Raw genomic sequence first — 23,800 nt, forward strand, 5'->3', positions numbered from 1 at the left:
AATCTTACAGTAGAAGGATGAAAGAATGTGGAACTTTGCACAAGGGCAACCCCTGGCTTTTTATTCCTGGCTTTTTGTTCTGGAGCACTAATAGAAAATTCCTTTAAAACAGCAAATTTGATGGATTTTAAGTACTCAAACTATGCGACAGAAGTGGCTCTTGGGACCAAAAATCTCTACCCCAGCAGAATTTACTTAACAGAGAAACTGACTGCATTCTTTAAGTTTTCATTTGTATACATATCAGTGAACAGGAATGTCATCGACAACATAATTTCAGATATTTGCAAATAGTGGCTACCTGGGAAAAGTCTCAGTAATATGTTCCGGATAATAAAGTTTTAGTCCAGTCAGAATTCCTTTTTTCTTAGTGTTGCCTATTTTGTCAGAGACAGGGCTAACTTTCAAGATCTTTTCCCTGCTTTGTTGCCAGGTACCTTGACCAGTAGTCAAGGTACACTACACTGTAAAGAGCATTTAAGTAGTAGTGAGCTTTTAGATGTCACCCATTATCTTAAAAGTCCACTTGTTTAATCAGTTATGTTTTGATAACTCAAGTGTCACTTAAAAGTTTCATGTTTTACTACAAATGAAATATTTGAAAGTTCACAGCACTTACCTCCAAGGCAGATGTCAACAAGAAACTTAGTTTGGTCTTATTATTATGAAATATATATAGCTGATGAAATAATAGGGGAGTTTGAAGAACAAGACAGTTGACGCATGAAGGGTGAGGGTTGTTGGCATAGGAGAAACAGAAACTGTTGGGCCAAGGGACTGAAAGGAAGGAGAATTCTAGCAGTAAGAAAACCAATTAGATGTTTCATATTGCATATTATAAGTTCATTCAGAATTCTTGTTTTATGGCTTCTTTGAAAATGACAGTGTTTAGGAAAATGAAATGAGAATGATCTGATTTTGTTTATAGCTGATAAGTGCGTAGAAGGAAGCAGAATATAAGCAGAGAGGAAGCAAGAGCAGGTAGGTATGTTTCAGAAGGGTCAAAAATCATACCTTGTAGGCACCAGCCATACTGCAAGATCATTCCTTATTGGAAACCACACTCTGCTTAATGGTTAAAACCATGAACCTTAGTATTTCCCATAGTAAGAATGCTAAATACCTCATATTATTTTAAAATTTAACTACTGGCTACATTAAATACACAGTTTGAATTTGTATGTAATATTCTTATTGCAGTAGCATAGTTTCTCCTAAATATCCTGGTTACGAATAGACACTGATGTTCTGCTTTAACCGCTGCTGTTCTGTTTCTCCATCAGTTGAAAGTAACATACTGTATTATTTATATTTCTAGCTTTTACAAACAAAAACTAATCATCCCGTCCTCTTTCACATTTTAAACATCCAAAGGTCTATTTAAAAATCATGATCCTCTAAAAAAAAAAAAAGTAAATTTTAAATACACTCTTGATAAATCAAAATGGGTAGCAGCCCCCATGACTTCAGTGTTTGGTCTTGGTGCGATATCAAGAAACAGAAAATGGTGCCACATCTTTTTAATAAAGAAAGCTCTTCAGAGGCCTTAGAGAATCAGGATTTATGCATACTATAAATAATGCAGCATTTTCAACTGCAGAATATAACTAGCATGAAAGCTACAGAAAAATCATCCTCCATAACTAGAAGTAAAATGTATAATGCTCATTAATTTCTCTGATCCTGTTTTAACAACTAAAACTCATATTTGCAATGGAGGCTTCCTACATCTGTTTTGATTTTGCAACATCAGATTTTTACCTTAAAGGGATTCAGAAAAGAGTATTTTTGTGATCATATAAGAGAAGTTTATCTATGAGACAAAGCAGTCTACACCATATTTAAATCTCTCCTACAATGGAAGAGAATTCCCCCACCGTCCTGTCTATTGCAGCCCTCCAAAAAAATGACAGGCTCCTTGCTAAGAATACTGAGACCTGGACAATCCCAGCCACTGATTTGATTCCTTATGAGCCTTTCATTTACATACCACTTTAATTTATATTTAACTTCATAGCAACTTGCTGTCTTCAGGCTGTATTTACTAAAGCTTTATTTTTAAAACTTATATCTCTCCAGCTTTTCCACATCCATTTTTCCAATCTTGTCAGGCATATAAGACAACCCTTCATCATGACCTGTCAATGTCAGCACCTCCACTCTCTCCCAGGGGTGAGCAGCTTCCTGAAAATCCTATTACTGCCTCACAACCCAAATCCCCTTTGCTTCTTGGATTTCACTCCTTTGTCTGTTTTCTCACTTTTTTCCTTCATTTTATAGCCCGTCAAACAAGATTTCTGACAAATTCACAACGATTGAACGCTGTTTTGCATCTGCACTGCAGTCACCAACAACTTCCGTTGTACACACTACACTCTTCACTGTTTCCTGCCAGAATCACAAAAGGTAACTTACATTAAGTATGTTATACCTACAATTTTGTTTCCTTAAGCTGAAATGCTGCAATAATTATTTACGAAACACTGTGGTTGATATTTTTTTTAAAACACCTTTTTATTTATTGTCTCTTTTCATTTTGTTGACTGCCATTTTGTTTTGGTTTACTGTTAGCACATTTTCTCAGCTAAGAAATCTCCTGTATTGGGTAAGATTTTGACCAATTTTCATTGCGTCTAAAGGTCAGATAGCACAATTTCTCAGCTAAGAAATCTCCTGTATTGTGTAAGATTTTGACCAATTTTCATTGCGTCTAAAGGTCAGATAGCACAATTTCTCAGCTAAGAAATCTCCTGTATTGCGTAAGATTTTGACCAATTTTCATTGCGTCTAAAGGTCAGATCTTAAATCTGCTACAAGTTGTTTCAGAATTGTGCAGCTGAGGAAATAAATAGATTTAAAAATGCTTCCAATTCTTTATGCACTTTTGTCCTTTCAGTCATCACTGCACTGTAGGACACTAATGAGCAGAAAAAGTACTGTCTTTTTCCTACAGTGCCGGTATTAGTCTTGTCTAGCTGCAATTTGCACACTGGTGGTCAGTTTCTGACCTTGGGCTGTTCTGGGATTTTTAATTTCCTACAGAGTGTAAGCTCAGCTGTGACGTCCCTCAGAGCACTCCCATCTTGGCCTAGTACTATTCATAATCTATATGCTGGCACTTAGAGGCCAAATTCTTTGGCAATATTTGCGTACCTCTGCATGGATGCTGATATTCAGCTGTATCTTTCTTCAACACCTTCTGTCCCTCAGGCTTTTTTATTGTTCTCACATCATTTTTTCTTATCTTCACTGCGGGATTGTAGAAATTTCCATCTGAACTCAACAAAAATATTCCCCCTCCCCCCCCCAAAAAAAAGGGGGGTAAGGGGAGAAAAAAAGGAAAAAAAGCAAGCTATTATTACTAGGAAGGGTTGTTTGACAGCAATTTCTGCTATTTTTCTCTTTAGTACACAGCCATGCCTACGTCTAACATTCAATCCAGATACAAGAGAGATGAGAGCTGCTAGTCTGGTGACTGATGTTTAAGGCTTATATCCATTCTATCGACTTACATTTATTTCATCTAAGAAAGATAGACCACTCTTATTACCTGGACACTGATAGCATGGGTCTGCGCTCTTATTTCTTCTATCAAGATAGTGGTGAAACTGGCCATACTTCCAAATCTATTTGTTGACAAATTGGAGTTTAATCAAAAAACACTGTTGCATGTGTTTTCTCTGGAATTTTCTGAACCACTTGTGCTCAACATTAGAGTTGTTTATAGAGAGGAGACCTGGAAAACATATCTTATCACTGAAGTTTTGTTTTTTAAATGGGGTACAGAATGAATCACACACTCCAAGAAAGATTTGCAGAAATAAAAGCTTTAAGCTGGGACTACTAAGACAAGATGCGTGGCTCAGTTATGTCACAGATAATGGACTGAAAACAGATATTCTTGGTGGAGTGCTGGTAGCACAACTGGCCAAACCATACATAGCCAAGTGTTTAGACCATGCACAAACCCCTTTTTATACCATATCAATTTATTAAATATAGTTGCAACGTAGGAATGTTTGGAAGCAATCTAACACAGTTTTCAAGAACTATTTGCTTTATTTACTCTTTTTTTTTTAATGTTTTATTTTTGCAAAGGTTTTTCATCATATGCTTGGACAGTCCTTCCACTGCAGGTGACTAAACCTGCTGCCCGACAAGCACTGACACACACAGATCTGTGAGACACTTCAATTGCCATCCTTAGGGATAAAGGTATCCCTCAGATAAAGAATATATACAATAAGGAGAATCAAAGACATCAACAATACTACAAAGAACAGTGGGGTGATGAGCCTGCTCTGAACAAATAGTTTAAAAATATTTTTTTTTCCTGCAGTATTCTTCCATTGATATCTGTGCCCTGAAAATGAATGTGAACATGCTGGAAAACTGAAGAAAAGAAACAGTGACATGCAAGGATGACACTGGAGCAAAAAGCTTAAGAGCTGCATGAAAGCAGTGGGGAGATTGACTTTGAAAGCCTCAGAAGTGTTCTTGCAGAGAATAATTACAGAAGCCCAAATCTCCTTGAGTGAGGCTTTTCATTCTCAGGTACTATTCAAGAACAGAGTAACACCAGCATTGCGCGTAGCACAGAACGGCTTTTATTCTCTGGCTGATCAACATTAGTAGATTAAGATGTTTAAACAAGCAACACCAGCAAATCATCACTAGCACAAGCATTGTAGTTTGAATTGTTTAGCAGCAAATTATAATCCGTTTTTCCTCACAATGTGGAAAAGAAAAGCTTAACCTGAAACAAAAGCCCAGTCATTTTTGAGTTTCCTGTCTTTTAAAATAGATGTTAAAATATGTATTTCTGCACATATAAGTTATACCTCTGTGCTTACCACAAGATGACAAGGAGTAAGTGGAAAGGTGTCACAAACATTTCTGAAATCCTGTTGGTGCCACTCTGTTCTACAAGATGAGTGCAGGAACAGTGACTTTCACCTCAGTCTCAACCGCCATTCAGTAGTAAACGAATAAACTTTGTCTAAGCATTTAAAAATTGATTGAACAAATGAAGCTGAATACTCTAAATGGTGAAAAAGTAAAAGATGAAAAGCTTTAGATTTTACAGACTAACATGGCCCATTTCACCACTAAACTACTGCTATTTTCCGTAAACATTACATATGTTTTTACATAAGATACATGCATGAGTTGATGCTATTGTGATTAAAAATAAAACTGTTCCATCATTGATACAGATGAAAATAAATGTCATAATCATGATTTTCATCCTATAAACCAGAAGACGCTCCCAATTCCAACAATATCGCAAACTGGAGCATTATCACCTTGATGAAAATTCAAGCAGAGAATCCTCTGCTGGAGAGACACATGTTCATCCATGCCCATGCTATGTCAAAGCAACTCATAACTGTAGATGATGATTACAGCAGTCTGTCTGTAGCTGATTTAGCAAAAGCCTTCTGGATGGGAGATGGCATAGTAATTTCCTCCAACATTTCAAAAATACTTGCAGCTAAGCATTTCCACTTTTCAACATAAGAAAGTAGTTGAATGTCTCTAACACAATATATTGTCAATGTTCAATTTATTTATTCCATACAGTATCTGAACATACTGCATATCACATGAGCACCACAGTTTACATTTGCCAACAGATGTTCTTCTTTCTGGAGCAGATGGTATATTGAGCATACTGTGACATAATTCACATTTGCATTATCAGTCATGAACGTTACTGCTTTCCATAAACTAAGTTTTCTGTTTTGCTGAGATATTTTTCATAGCCATAACATTGATACTTGGGAGATTCTGGTGGAGAGAAGGAGGTCTCATCACAGGAAGTAGTTTTCTATGACAATATACTTTTTCATTTTGTAAAACTGTGCCTACAGAAACTTATGTTCTTTTCTCTTCACACATTCATGTCTATTTTTAACATAATTTACTTTGTAATATAAACACTCTCCAAGTAAGTTCACTTGTTGCAATAAGAATAAACATCAATGCTAATTGCCTTTTTTAAAAAATGAATTGCTAAGATCATAGAATCTGGATTATTTTGAAGATATATACCCCTTTCCCACTTGTAAAATAATTACCCATAAAAATGATTTGCCACAACTAGCCCACAGAGACAGTTGTTTATCATATTGTGATGTTTAATGCAATTTTTCTTGAATTTTGTTAACTTAGTTTTTTTTACTTCAGCTCCCAGAAGGGCATCAATTATTGTTTTACAAATATTTCAAACTTATTTTAAAATTTGTGTATCATAATAGCTCATCTTCACTCATTTTCTCCATTGCTGCCTTGATTCATGTAAGGATGAGCAGCAGCTATAATTGCCTTTGACCAGTTTTCAGGACACCCAGGAAAGTGATTGGTTGCAATCTGCTAGCAAAGAAGGAATAGCTTACCTCTTCCTGAGGATCAGTCTGCTAGAAACTGCAGAGGAGGTAACCTCGAAGTAGAAATCCTTCCCCTTTGATTGCCAGCCCTTAAATGAGGTTAGGGATGTGTGCATCCTGGGGCCACTTCTTCCAGTGGCACAGTGAATTGCTCACACCTGTGCTCCCAGGGGTGGCCACACCCCTTCACCAGGTGCTCAATCACCGGTTCAGGCAGTGATCTAGTGGTTTGCATACAGCACATCAAATTTTGATTACAGGATGAAGTCTGTACCTATGCTGTTGCATAAGAGAAATGGTTGCTTCTTTACAGCATCTCATTGAGGTTCTGTTGATTTTTCAAGGGACGGAACCACTGCAATATTAGTTTATCACTGACAGCTCTAGTTATTATTCTTACCTGTCCTCCATTACATTCAAAGAATGCTTATTCTGTGTTTAGTCTTTCTTCTATTTGTGATTCTTGATTTGTTAATAATTTTGTATGTTCATGAAACCAGTTCAACCAGGTTTTTATTATTTGCCTTTTTTTTTTTCCAGATGTTGCAAACATCAATTTCTGGAGTGTAATCTACTCTTCTCCTGGCAGAGACGTCTCCTACTCTATAAAAGCAGAGACCTTCCTTGTTATTTTCTGTTATGTGGTAATGCATAGTTTCCTGAATGGAAAAACACATTGAAGCTGACAGAAAACATACAGTAATTTGTATATAGAACATCTACATATAGCTATAAATACATGTAATTATGCTACTTCTGCTCAAAAGGCTTTTTTTTATTTAATAGAAATGCTTATGAGACTGCTTTTGCCTTATAACTTCAAAAGTAATGAGAAAGGAATTGGGAAACTCAGTCATTTCCAAAAATCCCTTTGAACTGATTTTGAAGAGAACAAAACACAGAAGGTAATAAAACACATAGCAGCATTCTTTTTTCTTTCTGCACAGTAACAAAGGGACTAGAATCTAATGTTCCCAACAATAATATTTTTTTAAAAAGCTTGTTTTTCAAATGACCATGTTTACTTACTAAAACACAGCAAACCAGTAGTCTTACACTGACCTAACATGCAAATTCTCAGAGTCAATCACCAGGTGTAAATCATCAATGATGCTGATCAGTCAGGTTATATAACATCAACCCATAGCACCTGGGATATGTAGTTCAGTTGTCCTCACAGTTCAAATCATATGCTTTGTGCATACTATCAGTAGTGTTTGAGAATACTGTTTAGAGGCATTAGGTCAAAAACAAGGTTAGATTTTATGAGTTATATATATAATAAACATTTATAAAGAAGCATTATTACCATTGATTCCAACAGCTCCACCACACTGTAGGGAGATTTCAGTACTCTCATGGCTCCAGATTTTTTCAGCTGATAAGGTTTTATTTCCTTTAAGCTGTTCCATCTCAGTTCTCCAATATGACTTCTTATCTTTTCTAACATAGCCCAAGGCAACTAGCACTATCAACCACTGAAATCATTACAGGCCTCAGATTGGTCAAAATTGATTTAACTGTTGCAAGAAACACCATGTTATCATTTAGAATTCAATTACTAAAAAGAAGTTCATGCTTTTTGAATTTTCTTATCTATTTTACTTCTTTAGTGAGGAAACGTACATGCATGTACATTGGTCTCTTTTCTCAAGTGTTAAGTGATAGGATGTGAAAAACAGTCTCTAGTTGCACCCAGGGAAATTTAGATTGGATATTAACAAGAATTGCTTCATGGATAGGGTGGAACACTGGAACAGGATGCCCAAGGAAGTGTTGGAATCTGCATCCCTGGAGGTATTTAAGAAATGTGTGGACATGGCATTCAGGGACATGGTTCAGTGACTGAACAAGATAGGTCAGATTGCTGGTTGGACATGATGACCTTGAAGTTATTTTCCAGCCTGAATGATCCTATGTTCTTCTTGAGTCTTAAAATTTTCTTATTCCCACGTATAATTATTGCTAGCTATATCTACTGTATCTTTTGCTCTACCATTGTATGCTCAATGAATTTGACTAGTGCTATCAGAGATGATAGTAGCTGAGGTAGCAGCTTCTTCAGAGGAGATGTCATGCCAGCAGCAATATTCCTAATAGTCAGACCACCCTGATCATCTAATCTGACCTTCAGTTTAATCCAGCATCTCCTTAAATAGCACCATCATTTTTTTTGATAATTTTTCCAGTTAACAACCATGCTTTTCCTAACCCTGTCAAGTATATTCTGAAGGAAGCTTATAGAAACTGAGAGAAAGAAAAGAATAATGTGGTATGCCGTTTTCTTCCAATCTGGAAGCAACTGATAGAATTTACGTTTGGTATCTTCTCCCCTACAGGTGGCATAATTATAAGTGATGCATAGGCAGACAGGATGTGAGTTATGAATTTCAAATGTTTCTTTACATGGAAATCAGAATGTTTCACGTTTCCTCTGTGCCAGGAAGTATGCAGAGACAGCACAACTGGAATGTATAATTTCTGATAAATGTTGGTCAAGTAAAACATATATTCAGATAAGGTAATGTAGCTTTTGCTCTCTTCCACTAGGACAGAAAAATCTCATTGCTACTCAAGTGTCAGCATCCTGATGCAAAACACACAGAAGGTGCTTCATGCATCACCATGTTAATGCAGGAAGTGATGGCAGTGCTTTCTAGTTAGAGCAATTTAGAAAGTGACAATGTATTTTCAGCTCAGCTAGCAAAACTACACTTTAAAAGGATGATTTTACTGGCACAGGCAAGAATAAAATTGCACGCTGTTACTACATCTTTCTACTTCTCTGATTTAGGTTTACAGTGCAGTCTTTTTAAAAATTCATTCCTCAGTTGAATGAAACCTGTAAACAGTCAGCATACTTTTTCAAGATGTCATATAACTATTTGGGAAAAAAAAAGTTCACTACATTTCTACAAATGACACAGTATTCATTTTAAATTACAGAATTTAAATTCGTTGTACCATAAAATTAGGATTATCACAAATTATGGAATGAATTCATAGCATATCACAAATTTCTGGCAGTAAGCCTCATAGAGCCATTCCTATTTATATTTTGTTTCCTGTTTGCTCAAGTTTAGGAATTCTCCTGACCTGTGAGCTTGTGTTTAGTGAATAGTACAAGATCCTCATAGAAAAAAAATTGATCCTTTGTTAAGAAACAGTTTTCAATTTCCTACAATCACTTCTGGAGCAGATCTTATAACATTTTACCCTGGTGAATACCTGTATTAAATTAAAGGGGAGTGTTTTTCATTATGTATCATTCATTTCCATCATGGAGATGGAAAGTGGGATATATAAACTGTATCCTAAAAGAACTGAGCATGAAATAAATAAATTTTATAACCACTGATATAAGTGTTTTTATAGCTGTGAATCCAGACAGTATAATGTATGGATACATTTCACAAAAATACAACTACTAACCATTTTAAAAACCAGAAACATGTGTTTGCATTTAAAACTGTGAATAGGAACTTTTGTTAATACTTGTACTATATTGTCTACTATATTAACAAAGCATCCTTTGCAGAAGCAGCTTCTTAGTAGTGCCTCTTTAACCAGCAATAGCCTTGGCACTTGCACTTTAAGTCATTCGTCTTGAGGTTAAGCAATATATTTCTAAGTCTTGGCATATTTTATGCATGTGTTGAACCTTGATGTTTTTGTTGCCATGGAATATTGCCATCATTTGAATATGAGACACCATTACTGTCAGTAATGATAGTTGTGAATGGCCTCGTCACTGCCATTCTGTCCCTAGCATGCCAAGGTGTGGAATCAGCCTTAGCAGCAGAAAAAAGTTCTGCCTGTTAAGAAAGAAATTTTTTTGACCAGTCATGGTGTTCTCAATCATCTTTATTCAACAAATGACAAATGAATGGTCAGTAAGTAGCTTAGAGTACTAAAGCACTAAATGCCCTCATTGACTAAAGGATGAATGTATTACAAATTCTCCACTATCATTACAGTTACAGGAGCCACTGGGAATTTTCTAAAACCAAAATATTTCAAAGGATTACTTACATCAGAAAGGAGCTCTCACAGCCAAAATTAATTTCTGATAAAAAAGAGAGCAGCCAATTGCCAAATATCTCAGGTAAACTCCTCATTTCAGTGCATATATAACTACTAATAAATAACTAAATTTCCAGCTACCTAAACTGAGCATAAAAATTAAAAGCTTTCACCTCACAGCAGACACCAGTCTGACCATTAAAACTTTTCATGTAGGTTGATTCAAATTCCCAACCAAGGGCAATCACCTGAATCTTCCTTCATCAAAATTAGTTTCACAAATTTATAGTATTTTTCCTCACAATTGCATATTGCTACTGAGTAAATTCACTTTAATTCCATAATCCCTTCCTGCTTAATGTTTTTTAAATCTGAATTCTCAACTTGATTACAATTTTTGTAGAGATGTGACCCAACTAGATAAATATTATAGCTGAGGCACACTTGGCTGAGACTGCCAGACTAAATTACTACATAGGTCTTTAAACTTTATAACCTTTAGGTCTATATACTCAACATTTTGTATATGGATACAGCAAAATAGTTAAAAATTGAGCTAACACTGAACATCTATTTCAGTAATTTTTGGACTCAGCTGAAATGTTTTGTATTATTCAGGCACTGCCATAGCTGACAGTATTTTAACAATCATGTATTATTCACAGAAATTTTAAATTCCTATTACAAGCTAAAATCTCATCAGTTAGAAGTTTTCCCCTGGAAGAAAAAAAAAAAAGATTAAAACTGAAAAGACTGGAAAATATTCTGAAGAACTCAAACTTTTCTAGGAACATCAACATGTAAAAAGGCTTCTAACAAAATATTTTTCTTAAATTTTAGTTGTCACAGAGACACGTGTAATGTATCAGACTGCAAGACAGGCAGAAGGACCACTGCTGTCAACTGATGAATGTACACTGGCAAATCATTTTAAGCATTCCTTTCCCATGGTTCGACATAGTCCAAGCCAAGATGTGCAAAGATTTCTTCCTCACTTCCAGCTTTGAGAAAGACCTTCTGTGAAAGAATTAAAAAAAAGGAAGTCAATAAGGGTGTTAGAAAGAAATTTCAATTTATGTTTTTGCTGTTTAAAAGAAGATAATTTTTGACAGTTTGACCCATTATATACTCTACAGAATACATTCTCTTCATCAGTGTGCTCGAGGGTGACCGTGAAGTGTGAAAACAAGTTAGAAAATAATTCTAATGCTACTTGAAGCTTTCAGTTCTAATGACTTGTTTACAACACGTTGTTTTGATTACTTTTTCAAGTCTCTGTGTGTAAGTGTTAAAACTCATATGCAACCTACATTTCTCTTTGACAAGGGTCAGTAACTTGACTTTCCTAATAAAATCAGTGTTTTATAAATTAACATGGTAATATTCTCTATAAATACATTCAAGATGTTTCAAAGGTTACACTAATTATGTATATCTAAACATTAAAAGTGTCAAAGCTCTCCAAATTTCTATTACTTACAGAAGCTTATCTGAAAACAAATAAGTACAAAAGTCCCATCTGTAAAAGCAGCTGAAAGTAAGAGATCAACAACTGCAACTGAGTTTTTAAATGCACTTTCTTAATGAATAGTTTACAATAAAAATCAATTTTTTTCACATCTGCTTTTTTATTATCACAGAAGAATACTTTTGTACAAGAACCATCCACAAGCCCTACCTCCTTTAAGAAAACTGATCTAGCAATATACATTGCTTATGCATTTTTTTTTTTATCACTGAATGACAGTATTAACTACAAAAACAGACAAAAAAAGTGCTAAGGTAGATGAATATTCAAATGGGCAAATGAATATTTAGGCTCTAGGACCCACAGTGACATAACATCACTGGAACATGAAAAGCTGAAAAATAAATCACATATCCTTAATGACTAGACTGTTTATAAAGCACAGACAAGTAATGTGTTGCTTTTTTTTTTCCTAGAAAGTTCAAATGCCAAGTTCTGGAATAAAAGGAGCCTACCAAAAAACAAACAAACAAAAAAAAAACCACTGACTAGGAGAATATCAATCCATTTTAATTTGGAGAGTACTATAAAAAGTGGTAGAAGAGCACAGAACAACAGCAACAACAAAACAACAAAAACAATGAAGAAGAAAAGAAAGAAAGAAGAAAGAAGAAAGGAAAAAAAGAAAAGGAAAGAAAAAGAAAGAAAAAGGAAAAAAGATTGAAAACTCTCATCCAGGTAACAACACCAGAGATATTTCTTCTCTAGAGACTGTCTTGCAAGGAAGGACAGGATGTTAGAGATTTCTGTTGTTGTGATGGTGGTATGTTTTGTTGTTTGTCTGTTAAATGATTATTATGAACAAGAGAGGGCAATCCAGACGTACAAATTTCAGAAAATACACAAAGCAAGAAAAAAGGTCTTTCACTTGTAGGCAGATGTAACAGATACTCTCTAATAGAAGCTCTTCGTATCTCTGGGACCCCAAATTACATCCCATTTCCTTTGTTCTGCTACTTTATGTTTTTCTGCAAGCAAAACTCATTTCATTTGCTCGACAGGAAAAATTTCTAATACAAAGTATCTGATGCTGCATACTATTTTCAGTAGCTACAAGCCATGTCTTTAAATGAATCTCTAGTTGATATCTGCCAACTGCTTTAGGAGTGTTAGTGTTATTAAGGTTAATCGTAATGTATTATTTCACCTCTTTTTCAACCCATGCAGAGATTATAAAGTGACGCAAATTTGATTGGAGCATTCAATACTGTTATTTCTTTCTTTTTTCTTTTCCTTTTGCCCAAGAGAAGTAACTAATGAACTGCTTGCCCAGTTGTGATTTTTTTGCAGCTTCCTACTAGGATTCCACAGACCCAAGACATGCCCAATCAACATCAATCAAGCTTACAAAAAACAATGTTCTGGTGCAGCTGCTATCACTCTTCTCTTACTCCATTTAATCAATTCCGTTATTTCAAATGATGTAAATACTACATTTGTGGTTGCAAACATGACTACATGACTACTACACCTAATGTAGAATAGCTACCATCCAAATGTCTTCTTATGTGAACTGCTACCTCTTATTTTTCATTTTAGCACTAACGATCAATGCTACATTTGATTAAAGAGAAGGAGAGAGTGAAGGCACAAAGCGACACTATTTGGTAATTTCCTAAATAGCACTGCCAAAGTTTGAGTGGATCTTATACTACTATTTTCACTTGGTTTCATCTCACATACGATACAATGGAGACAACAAAACAAAACTATTAGTGAAGTAGAATTCTAGTTTTAGTTACATAGATTAACATATGCCAGCAGTGCACACATTCCCTTTGGGGCCAAATACTGATTTGACTGATTTTGTATACACATTATTTAAATAATGAAAAAAAATGGAAAGCACCTCAAGCCTCCTTCTGTCTTCCAATTTCAGAGTACCTCCACCTGTCTAACCTAATTCTTGTGTAGCTCAGCTGAGGTGGGTTCATCTTAAACACCAAGATAGGAAAAAATAATTTGAAATATCATTAGCAATTTGTACAGTAGAGAAGAAAAGTTCTTCCAAGAAACCAGAGATTAATGGAAATTACTGTGAAGAAATTCTAGTTTATTTTGAGAAACACAGAGGATCTTGCTATTATTGAGGCATTTTCAACACTGGATATGCACTGAGTTTATTAAGGAACCTGTACTCTCAGCCTGGATAAATTCCTTAGGCTGCTGAAATTAAACTATATGGCTCAGACACCCAGACCACACCCTGCTCTACTGTGACCATCCATCTTCCTTTCCACTGATTAGGAAGGAAAAACACTACAGTGATAGCAACACTGCACTGAACACTGAAGAAAGTAATGCACTGCTGAGGTTGCTTTATCAGGAGACATAGAAGCTGCTGCTCTGCCAGCAACTGCTCTGCCAGCTTTGTGCACACTGCTTAAACCAGGCCTACTCATGCTCTGCATCAATTTCAACTCATCTTTCTTGAAAAGCAAGCATCTCAGCAGATTCCCCATAGCCTTGTATCCTACTATTTATTGCTAAAAATCTTGGTAATAGTAGCATATTGCAAAATGCCAAATTGAGTACACTATTATAATTAATACTACGAACAACTCTCAGCCTGTTATTGTTGCATTTTGTTGCAATTTTCCCCATCTCAGGGTGAATATAGAAAGTTAATTTGAATGCAGATGCCTCAAAGTAGAAAACCAGTGAAACAGTAAAACTGATGAAATAATAATTAATGGTTCTGAACTAGCAGAGTCTGCTGGAAAGCAAAGTACTTCAGGTTGCTATATAGACAGCATGTACATGCACAAGCCTCAGTCCTGAAATAAGATACATGGTGGAAATTTTATTTGCTCATTTCCTTAAGTCTTCATCTTTGGTATTAGCTGAGAAACTTAGCTATGAAGTTTCTTAGTTCTTTACTGGTCCAGCTCTACTTTCTACATCATTTACACATTTCTTCTTGAGTAAGTCATAGCAAAATCATGCCCTTTCAAAGACAAAAGAAATTTTTTCTATGCCCTATTTTCCCTGCTCTTTTCATTGTGCTGACTTTTGGTTGCTGTACAGCTGCAGTACAGAAAGAATGCAGTCATACTCCAGTGGATTTCACTATCTTTTGGAAAACTATGACATTGTGTAGGAGGAAAACCCCCTCCTTTTGCAAAAGGCCCTTAGGGGCAATCATCATTAAAGACTATCTATGCTTCTGACATAGCATTTCATCAAAGAAAATGTGGGGACGGGGACAAAGGAGTGAGGGGGCTGGAATACTGCCAACATATTGTTAACAAATTACAAACAAATTACAAAACTGACACAAAGCTGCTTCTAGGCAAGTATTTGGGAATGTCGTTCACATACACATTTATTCTAACCTTTGCTTTGTTTCCTGATAATATTGCATATTACAAATGAACAAATGCTTAAATAGAGCAGTTCGTGATTTCTCATTTAAATATGGCCTGGTCTCACTAACTTTATATGGTGTCTGGCATGTGACATCTGTCCACATCAGTTTAATTGCTTTAATATTTGCTTTCCTATTTAAAAATAATTAAAATTGAGATATGAGGTATGAGATATGAGATATGATCATTTCTAACTCAGTAATGATTCCAGTATGCAGAATGATAAATACCAAGCAGACTAAACTCCCATTGTTTTACATGTCTGGAAATGTTACAGCAGCAGTGAGCATGACAGTGATAAATGAACAATGGAAAAAAAGAGGATAGACTGTCATTTGCAGAGTTGGAACTTAACTGGTCACTGTGCTTGGACAGAGTCCATTCTAAAAATACATTTTGTGGGTAAAGCCTATTGTAGATGAATGACAGCAACAGCACTTGCTTAATCAACCATAGAAGAAAATATATCATTCACTTTATATTTATCTTACACATTTGTCACTTCAGTACTGGGTTTATCTTCACATGGCATAAGTTATGCCAAGTCAGGTACAGATTTTTTTTTAATAATTATTTGAGACTAATGGAAAGATGATTTTAGCTACACTGCTTACAACATCTTCCAGGGTGTGAAACCACTTCTCAAGATATGAAAGTTCACTGTATTTAGTTGAACAATACACTCTTAACACTAAAGACCTGCAGCTTATAGAATGTGATAAGATAGCTTATTAGATAAAAAGCCCCAAGCTACTAAAAATTGCTCACACTTCCTTTTTTCCATGATTCTTCTTGCTCAAATGTCATTTGTCCCCTGTAATAAAAATGTAGATATCTGTAAATGAATGTATCAGTATCTGCCATACGTGCATAAAGCAGTGCTGCTATTTGAATAATAGTACAGTTCTTATGTGGAATAAATCCTTGTTCTAATTAAAAAAAAAAAAAAGAAGTAGTTGAGAATGTCAGCTCTGAAGAAATCTAGAGCACTGTCATTCTGCTAAACAACTCTAATTATAACTGCCCATCCAGGGTAGTCTTTGTGCTGTGTCAGGAGAGCTACAACAGCTAATTCACAAGTCATTTTTTAAAGACGAAATACATTGCACAGTTTGTTCCATGACTTGACAAATCAAGACTTTCAGTGGAAACTTCTTTAAATGACCACAGTGACATGACTTTCTGGTTAAGTAAATCTACATATTTCCCACAGGATTGTTCTTTTCCTGCTGAAGCACATTGAAATATTGGAGACCAACTTTAGTCTCCAGCTTCCCATCAAAGGCCTTTAGTGCCCGAAGCCATGTGCTGAGAGATTGGCACATATCTCTGCCAAACACTCAACTAGACAGTAAGTGAGAGGAAATAAAGGCTGAACTGCGGTAAGTTAATTAGATGAATAAAATGAGCTTACAGGAAAAAATTGTGAAGGTAGAAACATAAGTAATCTATCAAACTAATTGAAAGAGACCCATAAGGACCATCGAATCCAACTCCTGGCTCCACACAGGACCATCCAAAAGACTCAAAAGACTAGTAAAATACAGAAAAAAAAAAAAAAAAAACAGAATGGTGGGGGAGAATATTACTGAATTCTTTACTTGGCACAACCTCCTATCATGCCTCTTGTGCTAAAGCTAACAACACCAAACATGCTGATGAGCTTCTTCAGTTTGGCACTTCCATAAGGAGTCTGAGTGCAATGCGTGCGAGAAGTCAAGGAGGTAAAACTAAATAAAAGAGTGAAAAAAAAAAAGCTCAGGGGAATTTTGATTCTCACCTTGGAATTTTAGTTCAGACATTTCTGAACTGCTTTTTTTTCAAGCAGACACAAACTCAGACTAAAATCTCCAATCTCACTGACTCCAAGCATTTTACTTCAGACAAATGTATAGAACACAACCAATTTCCTCCACCAGCCAGCCAAAAAGCAAGACTGGAAGGGCACCTAGAACTGAAAGTAATGGAAAGAGATGAGGCAGTAGTCTTGATAAAGTTCTTTCTGTGGGTCTTACAAAAGCCCTGTAGCAGATTGAATTAAAAATAAATAAATAAATAAATAAATAAAATAATGCATCTGCTTTGGTTCGATCTTAACGGATTTCAAAGAGAGAGTGAGTTTCTGAGGGGAAGGTGCAGGTGGTGCCTGCATAGTAACTTGGCAATTATAGCAGTTACAGGAAGGCTGAGGAATAACGCTGCAGTCTTCCAGTATTTCCATCACTTTCCATTCAAAACTTGTTTATTCATTCAAGTTATTCCCTATACAATTCCATCTTCTCCACTGCCAAAAGCAATCACTTGCTGGAGTGATTTCTTCAACAGAGAGTTTGTGCATTAACTGGGTCAGCTTTTAGCTCTGAATGGTATAATCCACATGGTTTAAAGAAACCTCAGAAAATACATGAAAACTGTCCACAGCAGTAGAAAGGAATAAATTTCCATCTTTGGTGTAAAACATAAATCTGCTCTGAACTTCAGTGCAGCAAACAGCTTTACAATTTTACACTGAGACCCAGAATTATGTAATGCAACTGTAGGTAAAGTGTTACAGCAGATCCATACATTCTTGCAGTACACTGAGAAATACAAGGTTGAGTGCCTTCAATCTGCAATGAAGGCATGGGAATACAATGCAACATCAATCTGTAAAATGGTGTCTACTTCTCTGAAGTCGTTAGCTGACTCATTAGGGCAGATAAATTGGTGGCAAGAAACACTGTAATCAGTAACATTCCACAGATAGCTAAATGATTTTCATCAGTTACGGATGAAGAAGGGAAGAAGGAGAGGAAGAGAAAAACATCCAAGTAAAGGAATTTCCAGAATTTAAATTTTAGAATCTAAAATTATGTAATTGCAGAAAAAGTTTCAATTCATTGCATTCAATGCCTATATTATGTATTATGTACTGTAAGAAAGTAACATGGAAAAATGAAACTTCTTCCTTGTCCTGATCCTTACACTGCTAATTGGCTGAGGGGACAGTATCTTACTCCATCAGTAGTTGGTAAGGCAACATTTGTATCAGGAACATGGTCCCAGTAGGAGTAGGGAAGTCACTGTCCTTCTGTACTCAGCCCTGGTGAGGCCCCACCTCAAGTACTGTGTCCAGTTTTGGGCCCTTCACTGCAAAAAAGACATTGAGGCCCTGGAGCGTGTTCAGAGGAGGGCAACAGAGCTGGTGAGGGGTCTGGAGCTCAGGCCTTATGAGGAGCGGCTGAGGGAGCTGGGATTGTTCAGTCTGGAGAAGAGGAGGCTCAGGGGAGACCTTATCGCTCTGGGGGGAACGATCTGGGAGATCTCAGGGGAGATCTTCTCTCTAGTAACTAGTGACAGGACAAGGGGGAATGGCCTCAAGTTGCACCAGGGGAGATTTAGACTGGACATTAGGAAATACTACTTTTCTGAAAGAGTGGTCAGGCGCTGGAATGGGCTGCCCAGGGAGGTGGTTGAGTCACTGTCCCTGGAGGTGTTCAAGAAACGTTTAGATATAGCGTTGAGAGACATGGTTTAGTGGGGTTACTGGTGGTAGGTGGATGGTTGGACTGGATAATCTTGTAGGTCTTTTCCAACCTAGCTAATTCTATGATTCTCTGATTCTCAAAATAAGATACTGTTTGATAGTAAAAAAATGTGTAAGAATCAAGCCCAAATACCCATTAATATTTTAATTCTTAGTAGTGATCATTGCCATTATAACCAACACAGATTTTTACTTTTTTTTTAAATTAGTGTAATATTAAGCATCTGATTCATAAGCATTGCATTCCTAAGTGATGTAGTTAACAGCTGTGAGATGGAGGTGTTTTTCCTTCCATGTTTTTCACCAGAGTTTTCTAATTCCTTTTTTTTTTTTGATAGTGGGTAGATGATGGCTGGACAAGGAGGAAAGGTTTTAAACTAAAAGAGAGAAGATTTAGATTAGATGTTAGGGGGAAGGTTTTCACCAAGAGGGAGGTGAGGCCGTGGCACTGCAGCCCAGAGGGCTGTGGGTGCCCCATCCCTGGAGGCATTCCGTGCCAGGTTGGATGGGCCACTGGGCCCTGATCTTGTGGTCAGCAACTCCTCCCACAACAATGGGTTAGAACTAGATGATATTTGATGTCCTTTCCAACCCAAGTCATTCTATGATTCTATGATTTTGTGGAGGTTTCATCTAAGAAATTATGTTGGTGATTTTTGCTTAGCTCATAATTAGACTTTTCGCTAAATATTTATACTATGTTTATGAATGAGACTCAACAGTACAAACAATTTCATGATAATTATAGAGCATAAATGTTGAAGTACAAATTGTGCTAGAAATGTGAAGTGTTTCATCAAGTTCAATAATAATATTCCACAGCACTGTGTGTTTGCCTTTGATGAAATCATAACAGATTTCAGCAGCAAATAACTTGAAGTCATTCTGACAATATATTATCTCCAAATGTAATTTTCCTATCTAACTGGTGTTTTCTAGAGTAATATTCATATCTACATGCCTGCTTTAAAATAAAAACTAATCTGTTCCTAATCCAGCTACAAATAGGATGATAAATAAATCAGAGAGAGAAAAAAAAACACAAACGGCTCTTAGAAATGACATTGTAACAAACCATGATTGAAAAAAAGCAGTATTACAAGCATTACACATTGACTCAATACCCTCAGGCAAAACTATGTGTAATGGTGTTGATGCAAAATAGTGCAGTGGAGTTTATTCTAATAATTCTGAGGATTAATAATTTTTGAAGGCAAAAGAAACAAAATTCATGACTTCTGATTTCATTTTACCACTGGACATGTCCTGTACTTTTAATCAGAAATACCATGCTCAAATCTTTCTCTTACAATCATTCCCTAGCTCTAATTATAGATTTGTTCACATTCCTGAAATTTCTGAATATTAACATGTAGATCTGCTGAATATAATAAATTTCTCATGTTAATGTTAGTATATTCTAGGCAGCTATACTATAAACTATTTCATAACATGGAGTAACAAAACCTCTTCAGCCTTTCTACATGCAAAGTACCTTTAGCAGCTCTGGTGAAGAAACAAAAGAAAGAGAAACAAGGACTTGAGCTGAAGAGCTGATATTTTGAAAAATAATATTCAAAAGAAAATTATCTGTTAAATTAACTGAATGATCACTTTTTTGGTTTGCCAGAGGTCAGGACCATGTTGAACATTAAATGCAACTACTTTCAGTTTAAAATAACAGACGCATGGTTATTTGGTTGCAAGACGCTCTGTAGTTAAGTGCCCAAACTGTCATTATGATTTTGATAATCAAAATGTTCCACAATACATAAGAACATTATATACAACCCTCCAGACTACATGAATACATTTTCAGTTTGAGGCACACAAAGTGAATAAAAACTTGAAACTTTTTGTCTGACAACTCAGGCAAAAATTATCATTGTGTTAAGTAGCACGTTACTGCAACTAAAACTGAAGCTTCCTTGCAGACAGGAGAAGCACTGTACTTATTGCCCTGTGTAGTTCTCTGAGAATTTGCATCCTATCACAAAGTCATTAAACGATAGCTGGGATTATTTCCCAGCTTTAGCTAGATTTCTTCTTTTGCTTTAAGACTATGACATTTACAATAACTTCGCCTTGTACGTTGCTTTCATTGTATTATATTTGTCTTTATAAAGCCTCATACGAATACATGAAACAAGAAAAATGCTCAGTATCCTGGAAACACAGTTGAGTGTAATTTATACAGGATTATTATAAAGTACTTCAAAAGCATATTATTGAGATTGCAAAAATCAAAGACTTGAGATTTGAGAAATCCTGGAATGTGGTTAATTGCATTTTAACCTTAGTTTAATTTTCTTCTGCATATGCACTGAGACTTTTTTTTCTCCAAAGAAATAAAACTTCCTTCAATTCCTGTAACACACTTTGGCCTCTTTCACTAGAGAGGATATATGCTGTGCCACAGAGATGTTTGCAGGCAGCATTGACAACAATCATGGGCTGCAGGCTAACCTATCAACGAGTTTTTCTTTGCAAGCTGGGCTTCTTCAGTCTCTATCTGTTTTAGCTTCATCTCTTTCTGAGTTCCTTATAGCCTGTTTCTTCTTCAGATTTCTCATATATCTTCAGGATCCTCTCATTTCATATTCCAGATTAAAGTGAGATAAACACTGTTTACTCAATTATTTGGGGCAATTGGAAGTTTACCCATTACTTGTTGCCACCTTAGAGCATTAACGATGAATTTATTTATTGTTTTATTTCATTCATCTCCCCTCCATTTGGGGGTTTGGACTTGATCTCTAGAAGTCCCTTCCAACCCACACAATTCTGTCATTCTGTGATCCCTTTCCATCTCAGTTTCTTCAACCAACACTTGCACCCCATCCGCAATGTAGTGGATAGCCATATATCCCCTTTGCTGGGATATCTCATTTCCCATTGCTTTGTCCAGCCACTCCTAATCAAATCTCTTTATCCACCACAGTTTTCCATTCTCACTTCCATTCTATTTTCTGGTATCTCATTTTCCTCTCTGACACTCGACTCTTCCCTTTTCCAGCTTCCTCTCTACCTCACTTCTCAATTTATTTCTTTTTTTGTTTAAGAGGAAATCTGAGACTATGTCCCCTAATTTATAACTTACTCAAGCATACTGATTGAATAACTGAATCAAAACACTTGCAAATTTTTATCTCCCTAAAAATTAAAATGAATAGGTACATAAGCTCAAAATGTTTTGAATCTGCTCCTCTTTATGCATTTATGCATATCCCATTTCTTCAGCAATCCAGGTTTCACTGTATTGTTCAGAAAACACACCAAGCAAAGGAAGCAGCAATTAGAGACATTTATCTTTGCGCTGGATGTACAACCTGCTATTACAAAGGGATTAAATTTTGCTGCAAAATCTACAAAAATTACATGCAGCCTTTGTAAAAATGAACTCTCATATGCTATTTGTGAAACATTTAAACTGCAAAGAACACAGAGGAGAAGCACACTGGAGAAAAATGCATAACCATTTTTAATTTATTCAGAGGGTAAAAAAAGTTGATTACTTTAATTATTAATTTTTAAAAATAGAGCAGGTGCAAAACGAACAAATCCCCCAAATCACATCTGCAATTGCCACCTTCCCCAGAGAGGAATTGAAACACAAATGAAAGCGTGTACATCTGTTTACAATGTCTCAATGTTTAATTGTAGTAATGATTATGTGAACAACTGATCACATTGGAAATCAATATTATAAACTTTGGATATCTATGTTTACTTTAGCTTTAATCCAGTCATTATTGCAGACATCTAAAGCAAACTCTGCAGCTGCAGCATGTTTAATTCATCGAGATGTTCTTCAGGCTGACTGTCTCACTGTTATAACTTCATAATTTTAGAGCAGCATCTGCCAAAATAAGACTATAACGTCTCGTTTTTTAAGAATCATAAAAAATGTCTCTTTAACTGTGCAAGTAAACTTCTGCAGGCTGCTTCTTCCAGTGACAGAGAGGAGTAAACACTCTCAAATGACACATGAAAACTGACTTTGAGATTACAATATGAGACTATAACTGTTGAATATGCCGCTAAACATACACGATTATGTCTTTATGTAATAAAATGAGGGTACAGAATCAGAGCCAGCTCTTCTTCCCAGAGACATGTATTGGGTAGTGACAGAAAAGAATCACTGCTGGGAAAGGAAAACTAGCTTTTTGATAGAAGACCTGTTTATAAAGATGCAGGAAGTGCAGGCAACAATCCAGTCATCTGCAGTCTGTCTGTCTTCCTCGGTGCTGTCTCTACTGTCTACTCTCCCTGCTTCTATGCAGTGATAGCTTTCCATATAACCATTTTAATCATTTTCAGTTTTACATCTGCATATACTAAGTAGCCAATCCACCATAAGGATGTAACTTTTCCCACCAATATCACCACTTCCAGTAAAAGAAGTTACTGGCTGAGTGACATACCAGCAGCACAGCCTTAGGCTTACCCAGAGAAAAACGTGCATGTCATGGGGGAATCTAGAAGGCCAAGTACATTGCCAGGCAGAGCTGGCAGGCTGGGATGCCTGCTGGTACACTGTGGCTGTCTGTGAAGCAGCCACTTGGGCAAAAGATGGGCAGCACTGGAATTCAGCGTGCTTACAAACACTATGGAACCTTGTAATTGACGTCACTGACTCAGCCAGTCATATAAGGCATTTATCTGGGCTACAATCATACATTCATTTGGCTCTACAGATATATGCACAGAAAGCCGGGGCAAGCCCCCCTTGAAGAGTTAGTTAAGGAATTCCCTAAATAGGAATGCTTTCTGTAGGTAAACGATTAGGGGTTGTGCAGTACTGATGATGACTACTGCATGCAAGTGATCTTCACAGTATGGGAGCAAATAAATCCCCATAAATTACCCTCTTTATATTTTTACTAGTTTCATTAGGAAAACTAAATTTTCTCTTTAAAAAATTGTGGAACATAGAGTTTTACTGTTTTTACTGTAGCTGTAT

At 36.1% G+C, this 23,800-nt stretch overlaps 1 protein-coding gene and 1 long non-coding RNA gene across 11 annotated transcripts in view; one reads left to right on the forward strand and one right to left on the reverse strand.

The window, feature by feature from the left end:
• On the forward strand, positions 2,083 to 10,105 carry LOC110400297. The gene is made up of 4 exons (XR_002439738.1): positions 2,083 to 2,172; positions 2,281 to 2,406; positions 4,340 to 4,554; positions 6,930 to 10,105. It is a non-coding gene; the product is annotated as an uncharacterized LOC110400297 (long non-coding RNA).
• Positions 10,236 to 23,800, reverse strand: part of DNTT (DNA nucleotidylexotransferase) — a 164,871-nt gene continuing 151,306 nt past the window's right edge. For all 10 annotated transcript variants that reach the window (XM_021400072.1, XM_021400071.1, XM_021400068.1 and 7 more), the window contains one exon: positions 10,236 to 11,429. In XM_021400072.1, coding sequence (XP_021255747.1) covers positions 11,343 to 11,429 — 87 coding nt within the window. In that variant the 3' untranslated portion in view covers positions 10,236 to 11,342. The remainder of the gene's footprint in view (positions 11,430 to 23,800) is intronic.

This window comes from Numida meleagris, chromosome 5 (assembly GCF_002078875.1).
Source record: "Numida meleagris isolate 19003 breed g44 Domestic line chromosome 5, NumMel1.0, whole genome shotgun sequence".
In the NCBI taxonomy this organism is placed as follows: Eukaryota; Metazoa; Chordata; class Aves; order Galliformes; family Numididae; genus Numida; species Numida meleagris.